The following is a 13026-nucleotide window of genomic DNA, read 5'->3' on the forward strand; positions in this document are numbered from 1 at the left end:
GGAGAAGATACAGGTTTACAAGTATTTTAAACCTGTTTCACCTCTTGTTCAGCTAAATTTAGAGTTGACTACTTTTTCTTTGTATTTTTGTCTAGCCAGGAGAGTGTGTTTTCACTGTTTTAGGAAGAATTAGATGTAGACTTATTTTGTAGTTTATTTAATAGCAAAGTCTAGAGAATAGATAAGGACTGTCTTTTCCCCCCCCCCCACTTTCTTTTTAAAAAGTATTTCAGTTTCTAGCTTTATTCAAAGTATGGTATTAACATAAGATTTATTCCAGAAGGAGTAGCTGTTTTTTGTTTCAAGGGCACGGCCGTGCTTCCCAAAGTCCCTCTGGTTTCTGAAAACTATTCCAGCTCACGTGTCATCTCCGTTCATTTTCTACAGGACAACCTCAACGAACTCAAGGAATCTTCAGCAAAGGTTTGAATCTTTTAGAAACCAGCCAAGTTTATTTTCATGTTTTGTTGCAGAGAGGTTATCTTTTGCTCTTGTGGCAAACTCCCATCAGAAATTCAAATTCCATTTCAGTAAATACTAGCATAGTAATAGAGGGATGGAGTTTTTTGTCCTGCTGTGTAAATCCTCTGTACAAGAGAGATGATTGATAATGTAGAAGCAACATAACAAAAATCCCCTGAATTCACCTTTCTGTCAATATTTTGAAGAGATGTCTACCAGTGTCTCTTCTATTCCTCTCTAAAACTTTTGCATGCACAGGAATGTCCTTATGATTAAGCCATTTGTTTGGCTGAAGAGCTAACAGAATAGCTAAAATAGTTCTTAGAATTGTCTGAGGGGTTTTGAATATACCCATTAAAGAACAGCAGTTAGTTAAAGAATATTTGACATGCCTCTGGAATATTGATACTCTTTCACCTTACAACTGTATTCATGTTCTAGTACTACAGTATTGTGTTTCTAAGCATCAGAGACAGCCTGAATTATCATCTTTGTGTATTTGCTTCCTGTAAATTCACTTCAGTTTCATTACCATAGGAAAGGGATACTAAAGAATGCTCTCAAGAGTTCATAGAATCAGAATCCCAGGTTGGAAGAGACTTCAAGGATCAGCTAGTCCAGGCTTTTTGGCAAAAATGTGGTATAGGCAGGCTGGCCCAGCACCCTGTGTAGCCACATCATACAAGTGTCCAGTGTTGGGGAATCCATCCCTTCCCTGAGGAGATACTCCAGTGGCTGATTGTTCTTGGTGTGAAGTGTTTCCCTCTTGTGTCCAGTTGGAATCTTCCCAGGAGTAACTTGTATCCATTACCCATTATTTTTCCATGTTAAAAGGATATCTCCCTTGGTAGCCACCCTTTAAAGACTGGGACATGGTGCTAAGGTCTCCCCTAAACCTTCTCATGGCTGAGCAAACCCTGTTCACCCTGCCTTCCCTCTCAGGTCAGGCTTCCCAAGCCTTGGATCAGCCTTTGTGACCCCTCTGTGACCCTTCTGACCCACCTCTAGCCTGTCCACATCCTTCTTGTACAGCAGGGACCTAAACTGAGCAGGATGTTCTGGGCGTGGCCTGCCAGCACTGGGAATATTGTGTTTCAGACAGACTCTGTAACTATTTTGTTACTCTTTTTAGAACTCAAACACATTGTAACTGTGGTGCAGTAACAGTCACAGGCACTGCACACCTGCTGATACGTCAGGGGATGTGACAAATCTTCTAAAGTTGCTGTTCAAGTCTTTGGTTACATAATCAGAACCAGTGTGTAACTAAACTGCACAAAGGTTTATCCCTGGGAAAATGCTGACCATTTGGACTTTTTGGGTACTTTTTGGGTTTACCTAGGATTACTTATATACACCTAATTTAAAAATGTGCTATAGATTTCCATGTTCTGTATTTACACTGTTGTTTTAGTTGCATTTATCTTTGTGCAAAGTGTTCAGAACACTTTGTACATTTTAAATCAAAATACCTGTGACCCTTTAATGGACACTTGCAGGTGGATTTTTTGGTTTTAATTGAATCTTTCCAATACCAACTCTATCTGATTATGGGGATAGTGTATATGGGAAACATCCTTTAGTCTTACCATTGATGAAACTACAGTGTCTGTAGATTGAATCCAGATACATTTATAAATGATCAACATATCTTGTATATGTAATTCTTTTTAATTAGAAAAGTATAGTATTTGTCTTGAGCTTGCCTCTGCCTGAAGGGTGGTGTATGAGAATCTGTAAAACCTCACTTTTCCCTTCCTTACTGTATGAGTCAATATTCAGTTGGTTAATTGAATTTTTGCTTATGTTTTCATTCCTTAAGCTAAAGTTTTATTTAAAAATATTTATTTTACTTATTAGCACATTGATTTATTTAAGCAGGCAGTGGAACTGTTTGTAATCAAATTAACAGCAAACAGCTTTATTTTTCTAGTTAATTTGAAAAGTTATGTTTTAGAATTAACTGTAATGTGTTTGTGTAGACTTAGCTGGAAGTGTATTGCAGTTGTGTGACCTTTTAATGGATTTATTCTTTAAGTGTTTGGCAAACTGGGGGGGTGTCCAACCCATTCCTTCCTTTTCTAAATGTTCTTTTCTAGTCTTTCTCACTTTGTGAACTAATCTTCACTCTTCAGTGCTGTTCTAACAGACTTAAAGCAGTTAAAGCAGACTTAAAGCAGTTCATGCCAATGTTCCCTGTACATGGTGTAAGACAAGTTAAATGTTCTTTACTTCCATGTACTTATTTGGGGAAGGGATGGGATGTTCAGATGCCTATAAGATTTATGAGTTCAGTTTCCACTAAAAGTTAAAAGTCTAGTGCTGTTGTCTGCTTACAGACTTTCTTTATTCTGACTTTGCTCAGTTTCTGGAGCCAGACAATGGAAATACTGGTTTACACTGCAGGTTATAAAATAAATAGACTTGTGTTAGGGTTTGTTTTTTCCTTGCTTTGGTATTTGTCTGAGTTACAAACCACACCAAAGCACCCAAAATCTGATGTGTCATCAGCTGGCAGCAAGTTGATAAAGTCTTTCTGGTGAAGGTGAGGTAGAATGGATGTAGTTTTCCAAAACTCTGCACTGGAATGGTAGCGGAGCAGTGGAATCTGTCAGGAACAGCCATGAGAGCGCAAGAAATGGAATAGGAGAAAGCAGAGCCATGATGTTCTTTTTTTCCCTCTGGAAAGCAGCTCTAGAGACAACTGAATGGGGCTGTTTAGAGAAAACACATTTGCATGTCATTGTCAGCAAAGAAGAGAGCAGGAATAAATTTACCTGTGGAATGGCATTGTAAGAAATTGAATAAGAAAAGAGGAGTAAGCAAAAAGAAATACCTAGTGCAAGAAGTATTGAAGGTTCAGTCTGTTGTAGGAGAATAAAATTCCAGTGAAATAAAAGGAAAGAGGCCTAAATTTTGTCAGTGTGACATTTAACATAGAATCACTAACATCAGGTTTTGGTAAGTTAAACATTTACTGAAACTGGAGAAGGATGTGATTACTTTAATTTTGAAAATTGAAACACTGATTGGTTTGGTTCAAGTGTTACCTTGATTGTTTTAAACTAGTCTTCCACTTCCCTCTTTTGTTGGTGTCCTTTTAAGTAGGGTGTCTCTCTAAAAAGAAATACGGAGCACATTTTAGTAGAGATGTTTTTGTCCCCAAATAAAATTGTTAACTTGTGAAACTGGGGAAAGAATGAAGTATACTGATTTAAATCTGTGTGCTGGTGTAACTTAAATACCAAGGGAAGTGGTTTTAATTTAAAATGTGCTCTTAATACTTTTTAGATCTAACTATGTAATTGTTTGGAAAAAGACAAGTATAATTACTGTAATGTATCCATATTTATAATAACAGATGTGCTGCCTTTTTTATGGAGCTTACCAGAATTGGTTAGAAGAGATAGTGGAATAACAATCTGGAACATATTAGAGAAACTAACAATTATTTTCTATGTTTAGCTGTTTTTCTCATTTGAAGGTTAGAAATTAGATTAAAAGACATTATTCAAAGTATTGTCCTAAATACTTTGTTGATAAGATTATTCTTTAAAAATGAATTATAGCTTGTTTAAGCAGCTGATTCCATTCATTCCTCCTGGGCAAGACTGTAGGTGTTAACTTAGTCCAGTAACCTCCATATCCTATTTCTTTAGCCCTGTGTCTGATTTGTGTTCTTGCATCCAACAGTCCTGGTGAACAGTGTTGTGTGTATTTAATATAAATGTTTCGGTTAAGAAGAAATATTCTTGAATTGAGTAAATTGAGTAAATAAGCTGTAGGTTAAATTATAGATTATGAGTTTGAACATATTTTCAATCACTCTTTGTTTTGTTAATAAAGTATTTATGTTTAATATTTGAGCTAGGTCTGATGTGTTAGAATAAGATTTCTTTTTATTTACATGTCTAGGAATACACATTAATATTTGGTGATGTTGCCTTAATTTAACAGCACTACATAAACCACACTACTCCAACACTGTCCAAGAGTAAGGAGAGAGAAGTGGAGAAGAAAGATTTGGACAAGTCAAGGGAGAGATCCAGAGAGAGAGAGAAGAAAGATGAAAAGGACAGGAAAGATCGAAAAAGGGTTGGTGGCATTTTTAATGAACTGGTTTAGACAGTTGGTTTGTCCTTGGAAAGCTTTCTGTTGCAAGCCCTTGCAGTAATAATTGGATGTCCAGCCCATTTGAGCAGAATGATCTGTATCAGAGGTGCCTTTTTTGTTCTGTTACTCTTTCAAGGGTTGGTTTGCAGTAATGTTTTCAAACCTCTGCTCCCTCCAAACTGATCTCCAGAAACTTCACACGAGATGTAACAGCTCAGTTTCATTCTAAATATTCAAAAATTAGTTCTCCAAAGTAAGAATACAAGCAGGTGCTAATGCAGGAGTGTGTTGTAGTCTGCTAACATCTGCATAATTGTATTTGGTGCCAGGATCATTCCAACAGTGACCGAGAGGTACCCCAGGATTCAACTAAACGACGCAAAGAGGAAAATGGCACAAGTATGTATTCTGCTTTTTGTGTGAGTGTTTGTCAGGCTTTACTTGCTGTGAATTACAACTGTGTGTTCTGTTTTTAGCTGGTTCTTCAAAACATAGCAAAAGTGAAAGTCCTTCTGATTCCCCTCGCTTAAATGAAAAAGAGAAGGAGAAAAACAAATCAAAATCTTCAGGAAAAGAGAAAGGTGATTCAATCAAGGCAGAAAAGATGGAGAAGAGCTCCTCTGGTAGCAAAAAGGTAAAATAAATTTTTCTCCTCTTGTTTATTTGTTGTTGCTGACAGAACATGCTGATATTTTTTTCCTAAAACCTATTGCTGCTTTATAGCCTAAATTTAAAAGATATGCTGTGAATGTGTAAGAAAATGCTCCTGAAACTTTTGGGGTCTTGTGACTTTAACTATCTCAGCAGTCACTCCCAGCAGGAGCAGGATAGTTTGGAGGACTAGTTCATTTTGGCAGTAGCCAGGAAGATTCAGAACTTACAGGTTCTGAATAATTTAAAATATTTGCAGACTGCTCTTAACTTACATATAAACTAGACTGTAATTCAGATTTCCACATGCATGTGTCAGCACAGCTTCTTTTGGCAAAAGCAGGTGTGTTGCAGTTATATTTATATTCACCAAACTGTGGTTCCCTCTTGCAGCTCTGCTGCTGGCACTAACCAGGGAACTGGATAAGAAAGATATAATAATCTCAGAAATCACAGAAGCTGAGTACTGTCATTTTGAGTGATGATTTTTTTTTTTAGCTGTGTTCACTTATAATGTTAAATGTTAGAGTCTTCCTAAATGTCCTGTACAGTGGGTACCATAATAAGCTATTTCCCATATGTGTATTTTTAAAGGAATCAAGACATGATAAAGAAAAAGCAGAGAAGAAAGAAAAGCGGGACAGTACCGGGGGGAAAGAAGAAAAGAAACAATATCCTTTTAAACATTGATATTTCAGAAAATTTCTGCAAATGAGCTTCCTTTTGTTATATGTAGCACAATACATATTTTTTTCCTTAACAACAAATTTACTCATAAATCATCAGACAAACATAGATAATGAAGATTCTTTCAGGAAAGGTAAAAATGTTTGTTATTTAATTTCTTTGATTTGGTATCTCCCATGGGCCCAGTTGACTGGTAATGGATATACAGACAAAACAGCCTAAAATCAGCCAGGGTGGTTGGGTGGTGTTTTGGGAGGTTTTTGGTTGTGTTGTGGGGATTTTTTTATTTTTGATTGATGGTGTTTCATGTTTGGGGGTTTTTGTGGGTATGGGTGGTTTTGGCTTGAGTTTTTAAAATAGTATTTTTATTTATGTTTTTAAAATATTATTAGTATTTTAAATTTTTATTACTGCTTGAGGAGAAAAATATTTCCCTGTCATCATCACAGAGATGATACAGATGCTCAGATTATTATTTTGGGGGGGGGGGTTGGGAAGATGAGGCAGACGATGTGGTGTGTCAGCAGTGGTTGGTGGTGTTGCATCTTTGTTGCTTTTTCCAAGAAAAGTTACCATACAAAAGCAGAGGTGGATTTATGTAATTCTGATAATCATCAGCCCTGATAATCTATGTGTTACTGGCAAAATCTTGCCTAATCTGTAGCAAACTCAAGTTTTGCATCTTCATCTTACTTCAACAAAAGCAGTAGCTTTTAAACCACAGTGCTACCTGATGCAGTTGGTCAGCTGATTGTCCCAGCATAATCTTTTATCTGGTCTGATCTGAGGAGCAGGATAAAGGAAAACTTTGGCATGAAAACATGGATTATTTAAAGAAAGAAAAGAAACTTTGGAGTATTTTGAGTAACCCTTATTCAGACTGGATCTCCTGGAAAAATCAATTGTTCTTTGTAGTTGATGGGGCTCTGAATGGTTGGGGCTTTTTTCAGACCTGTGGAGCTATGTGGGCACTTAAATTTTGTTTTATGGTTATGAGGATAGGCATTTTTTCTCTTCTTTGAGAAGAGAAAAATTGAGCCATTGAAATAATGAAAGATAGTTCTGTGAATATTTTCTAAATTGAAAATTATGAACATTCTCTGGGAAGAATTTGCTGGAATTTTCTTGACTCTTTGTCCTTCATAGCTGTTACTGTCTGGTCACTGTAGAGGAATCCCAGCGTTTTCCCTCTTCTTTTAAATGCTACTTTGGAACAGAAGGAAAAAGGCAGTCTTGGTAAATGAAGTTCACCACTGAGCACTTACAGCTTCTTTAATAATGAAATATGAACTTTTGTCTTGACTAGCAATTCAATATATAGTGGGGATTTAAGCATATAAAGTCATTAGTTAAAAAAGCACAACTATGTTCTGCTGAGTGTAAATAACAAGTGCTCAGGTAAATGTCAGTTGTACTGTGGAATTCACATCCAGCTGTGTAATGGTTGGAGCTTCTGGCCTGGAGCACTGACAGCACCCCTCTGTGTGCATAGTGAAGTATGAAAAAGTGCTTTGTGTAGCAGCACAGATGTGGAATCTCATCCTGTGCTCCTGTTAAATCTTTGATACCATTCTCCCTAATGTACAATGTCTGATTGGCTGCATTTATTTCTTGCCTAATATAGAAATAGTAAGATTTTAAGGGGATTGCACTTCTAAAGGAGTTTCTACCCTCACAAGTGACTACTTGTTTGCTATTTGTATGTTTAAATTAGTGTTTCACTACTTACAGGGCAGTGTTCACAGTAATGTACTTCTTGCTGTGGAATGAGCCAGAGTTAGGAAATGATAAAAATTTTATTTTATTTCTCATTCTTTGAGTTGTGAATGGAATAAAATGTGAAGCTGTGAGATCAGTGTTCATTTGAACATCCAATTCTAATTATGTACACCTTTGTTGCAGGTGACATTGAAATGGAAAGATATCCAGCTGTGACCAGAAGTGTATTTTCCAGAGTATAGATTGCACAGAAAATTGTGAATGAAGAGGACCCATCTGCATCTCCTTAAATTATTCAGTTCTCTGCTTTATTTCCCCATGCTAAGGACTTAATTGTTAAGTTGTACATTACTGTATTTTTAACTTGTTGCTTAGTTTCTTATACATTTATTTTCAGTACCTGGCTGAAAGTGTTACCTATTCCATATTTTAGCACAATGTGCTGCAAACAAACAGTTGCCATAGTGCAAATGAGGTTTCATGTGTACATAGTTCCACTTTAGTTTGTCGAAAATACTGCCTGAGTGTAGTAATTCTTTCAATTTGAAATTGCATTCTTTTAGATGTTTGAAAACCACAAATAAACAGTTATTGAACCTTTTTGGATTTACCTCATTTAAACTCAGTTTTTATTTATTACTTGGCCTGTTTTTAATATTGGTAACTAAAAAAAAAAAACAAAGTTAAGTGGGAGCACTGTTTTCATGCAATGCTTAGGGAATATTTGTATATTGTGTATAACGTTGACTTGTTTAAAAAAACAATGAATGAACCCTGTCCCATCCCAACCTAAACCTGTGCTCAGTTGTCCCTTGTCACACCTTTTGTTTGTCATGTTGTTTTTAGATTGATTGGAAACGCTCTCTTCAAAACTGAAATAAATTAAGTTTCAGTTACAGCTACAGGAGCTTTGTATTGCTGAACTTTAGTCTGAAAATTTCACAATGACATTTTTAAAAAAAGGAAAAAAAAAGAATTTTTTTATCTGCTAAATTCTACCAGTGTAACCTTTTTTCTAAATAAACAATAGTTTTCTCAATGGGTCGTAAATCATTCTCTGTGTGGTCACTTTATTACTTCTCTGGATTATGAAAATTGGATGTTAGTTGGAATCAGGGTGGGGATGGTTCCTGTCCCTCTGTCCCTGCCCTGTTTTAGATGCCAAGGGCTGGTTGTGGTCTGTGGTGCCTGCTGTGAAGCACAGATGTGCTGCCCTTCTCCAGTGGTTTCCAGGAGCTCTGGGTTTGCCTTCCTGCGTTCAGCCAAGTTTACACCTTTCTTTGAAGCTGTTTGTCCCTGGTCCAAATGCCATTAAAATCTCAGTTTTTATCAAATATTAATACTATTAAACGTAGAGACTTCTCTTAAATATTTTGGGGTTTTGTTTTGTCAGGGTGTTGGTGAGATCTTAATACAATATAAAGGGAATTTTGATCAAAAGTTGAGCATCCCTGGTGCTGTATTCTTTCATTAATCTGGGATTTGGAACAAGATGCATGTTCTCTTGATGCGTGTATTTGAAATACTAAATATTAAGAAATTGTAGTGCTTATAGACTTGGTCAGTAAAACTCTCCTGGTTGTCTTTGTTCTGATTACTGAGTGAATCATAGGAGATTGCAAATCCTGGCCCTGCAGTGGAAGAATGACACAGACAAATTGGGAAGAGAATTGGGTAAGAGTTATCCAGCTAACTGGAGGTGAGAAAGAATTACTAAAAAGAAGAGTAGCTAAGCTAAATACTCAGGACCTTTTAATTACCTCATTGGGGCAGTCTGAAATTAAACACTTCTATCAAAGTCACTCCAGTCCCTGGGCTTCACTCGATGTGAATGAGGTGGGGCTTTGGGCAGGGCTGCAGGGGCAAAGGAGGTCACCGTGGGGCTCTCTGAATACCGTGTGATCTCCAAAGACCAGGAGCCCACCTGTGACCCCAGACACTGCCAGGGAAACAGAACCAATAATTCAGAATGCAGCTTGGAGGAGGCTGTGCCTGTCCTGGCAGGGGGTTTGTGCCCGGCTGTGCCACGGGCACGGCAGGAGCAGCGCGGGGTTGGCACATCCCTGAAGCAGCCGGAGGAGAAGGAAGGGGTGTGGGATGTTACACTGACCCTGTCAGGGATCTGGCCAGTGCAGACACAACCCCGGAGAATTGCAGCAGTCAAAAGGGAAGGATTAAACTTTGTGCTGCTGTTGGGATAACTCGGATGTGCTCTGCCTCGTTCTGATTTCCTGAGAGGGGCCACAGGAACAGTTTCTGGCCAAGTTCATGCCTGTTGGGGGGGTTTTCTCCCCTGGATCCATTGCAAAAGACAGCTGGTCCTTCTGATCCTTCTTCCTTATGTGGGTCTCTGCAGGGACTTGGGTGCATTTGTGGAGACAGCAGTGAGGGTTTGGTGATGGGAGTTGTGTGCAGAGTACGGCCATGGGGAATCAATCAGTGAGGGCTGGAGAAAGCACGGAGCTGGCCGGGTTGTGTGGCTGTGCAGGCCACCGGCACACATTGACTTTGTGCCCAGGTGGCTGAGAATGCCAAGGACATCCTGGCCTTTATCAAATAGTGTGGGCAGCAGGGCCAGGGCAGTGCCCATCCTGTGCTGGGGAGGACGCACCTCCAATCCTGTGTCCAGCTCTGGGCCTCTCACGGCAGGAAGAACCCTGAGGTGCTGGAGCCTGTCCAGAGAATGGCAACAGAGCTGGGGAAGGGTCTGAGGAGAAACAGCTGAGGGAGCTGGCATGTTCAGCCTGGAGAAAATGAGGCTTGAGGGTGACCCCATCACTTTGTACCTGTACCTGTACCTGTTGTCAGCTGGGGTCAGTCTGCTCTCCAGGCAACGAGAAACAGAACAAGAGGAAACAACCTCAAGTTGCTCCAAGGGAGGTTTAGATTGGATACCAGGGAAAGCTGCTGCCCTGAAAGGTTGATCAGGCATTGGAATAGGCTGGCCAGGGCAGCGGTGAAGCCACCACCCCTGGGAGTGCTCAAAAGAGGTGTGAATGTGACACTTAGGGTATTAATGGTGATCACGGCAGCGCTGGGTTAAGGGTTGAACTCAATGGTAAGTCCTTCCAAACTTAAATGTTTTTATGATTTGAGAGGATTGTGGGGAAGGACAGAGCTGGGAGGGTGGGCAAGCCGCCCTGGTTCTGGCCCATGGTCCTGCGGGAAAACCTGGTACGCAGAACCCATTAACTAAGCCCTAAATTGATGTTCTAATTGCTCTCTATAATCTGCAGCATCTGTGATAGGTCACAGCTTCAGCAATTTCATAATAAGGTGTTTTCCCTCAGCACTGGCAAACGTCCCTTGTTTAAAGGTCAGGGGAATATTAAATAAACACCATTTATATTTATTTGCCTCGGATCAAACCACGGCTCTTACATTAATTTTGGAGGATTTTTTTTTGGCAATTAGACTGCTCGGGCCATATTTGGAAATCAAATGCAATATTTATCGAAAGGCTTGGGATGACATTAAAAGCCAGCTGCAGCAGCGAGCAGGGGCAGAGGATGCTCGGGCTGGCGGCGCTCCCGCCGTGCCGCGGCTGCCGCTGCATGTCAGTGTTGGACCGAGCACGGCCGAGCACAGCCCGCCCCTCCCTCCCTCCCGAATCCGCCCTTCCCGGCGTTACAGAGCCACAGAACGCTCTGGGTTCGAGGGACAGTGAAGATCACCACGGTCCAGCCCTCTGCCCTGGTGGGGATGCCGTCCCCAGACCAGGCTGCTCCGAGACTTGGATGCTTCCAGGGATGGGGCAGCCGCAGCTTCTCTGGGCATCCTGTGCCAGTGCCTCAGCACCTTCACAGGGAAGAATTTTCCTCACATATCCAATCTAAACCTACCCTCTTTCAGTTTAAAGCCACTGCCCCTTGTTCTATCACTCCATGACTTCTAAAAAGTCATTTTCAAGGTTTTTTGTAGCCCCTTTAGCTACTGGAAGATGCTCTGAGGTTCCACCAGAGCCTTCTCTTCTGTGGGCAGAGCAGTGCCAGCTTTGGGGATGTTTCTAGGGGAAAGGGGCTCCAAATCTCTGGGTTTCTTTGTGTCCATGTCCCTGTGTTATGGCCTCCAAAGCAGGACACTGCTCCAGGGGGGATCTCAGAGGAGCAGAGTAGAGAGAGTACAATAATCTGCCTTGACCTGCTGGCCATGGCTCTTGTGATGCTGCCCAGGATGGTGTTCTAGGCTGTGAGTGAATATAAGATATCCCACAGCTATCCCCTTTCCCACAGTGCCCTCCATGCCCCCCTCTGGCCCTGCAGCAGGCACCAAGCCCTTGTCTCCTGTCCCTGCCATTGTCTCCTGTCCCTGCCCTGTCTCCTGTCCCTGTGGCTCTGCCCCAAACCTGCCCACACCAGCCGGCCCAGGGCCCAGGCCCTGCTCTCCCACACTCTGCTCTGCTCCTGCATTCCTTTAATCATGTCTGGTGTTACATCACACCCTTCCCCACTTGTTACAGCATATCAAGCATCTGCCACATGCTCATTAATTGGTCAATTACTTTATTTATGTGCTAAACATTATCTAAAGCACCAGTCATTACCAGCATCATGGCTTTGGTTTGTATTATATATTTTTTACAGGCTTTAAGTGATTTACCTTCTCCTTGCCATGAGGGCTGGGGTGCTGCCTGCACCTCTGTTAACCCTTTGAGGTCCAGTCACCATCTCAGTCCCATTCCTGAGCCCTGTGCTGGTCCCCACTCTGAGAGGGCAGGTCATTAATCACTGCCAAGTTTCCCAGCCCTTCCTCAGAGCCATTTCTCTTTGGATTTACCTTGTTTTCTACTGCTGCCTTCAACTCCTCCCTGCCTGAAATTAGGGTGAAGTAAGAAAACCCTGAAACCACAAAATACAGATGATGGGAGAATCCCCCATAACTGTCTGCTGTGGCAGGCCAGGTGCTACCACACACCCTGGCTTTGATCTGCTGCTACAAATCAGCTCTGGGTTCACCCCGAGGTCTCAGCTCTGCCTGTTAGCTTGGAGGTGCCAACAGGCTTCTCACCAGTGGGGAATTGCTGCAGAGCAGGATCTTGTCCTCTTGCTCTGCTGTAAGATGTCCTGTCATTCTCAAAATGCCATGATGACATAAATAATTAAAGGCTATAACACTTCAGTGGTAGAAACAGCAATAAATAAACACTTGGTGTGTACACCAAGGCTTTGTTATCCTGCCCTTGGTGTCAGCCAGTGGAGGCACCACCGTCCAGCACATCAGTCAGCCTCTGCCATGGTGTCCAGCCCGGCAGGAGCCTCCAGGGAGCTCTCCCAGTGCACCAGGGAGGGGCAGAGGTTTCACTGCTGCACTGCCTGGAGGGTGTGTGGTGTGTGTGAGCTCCTGTGCTCGCTCTCCCCTCTGGGTGCTGCTCCTTGCCTGGTGGGGCAGCTGCTG

General features: G+C 41.2%; 1 protein-coding gene across 5 annotated transcripts in view; it reads left to right on the forward strand.

Moving 5' to 3' along the window:
- Positions 1 to 8672, forward strand: part of THOC2 (THO complex subunit 2) — a 47846-nt gene extending 39174 nt beyond the window's left edge. For 4 of the 5 annotated variants that reach the window (XM_058814343.1, XM_058814344.1, XM_058814345.1 and 1 more), the window contains 7 exons: positions 388 to 423; positions 4420 to 4557; positions 4905 to 4974; positions 5052 to 5209; positions 5821 to 5897; positions 5999 to 6046; positions 7816 to 8672. In XM_058814343.1, the coding sequence (XP_058670326.1) occupies positions 388 to 423; positions 4420 to 4557; positions 4905 to 4974; positions 5052 to 5209; positions 5821 to 5897; positions 5999 to 6026 (507 nt within the window). In that variant the 3' untranslated portion in view covers positions 6027 to 6046; positions 7816 to 8672. Of the gene's footprint in view, positions 1 to 387; positions 424 to 4419; positions 4558 to 4904; positions 4975 to 5051; positions 5210 to 5820; positions 5898 to 5998; positions 6047 to 7815 lie in introns of those variants that run through there. The other variant, XR_009275357.1, reaches the window with a different exon arrangement.
- The last annotated feature ends 4354 nt before the right edge of the window (positions 8673 to 13026 follow it).

This window comes from Ammospiza caudacuta, chromosome 14 (assembly GCF_027887145.1).
Source record: "Ammospiza caudacuta isolate bAmmCau1 chromosome 14, bAmmCau1.pri, whole genome shotgun sequence".
In the NCBI taxonomy this organism is placed as follows: Eukaryota; Metazoa; Chordata; class Aves; order Passeriformes; family Passerellidae; genus Ammospiza; species Ammospiza caudacuta.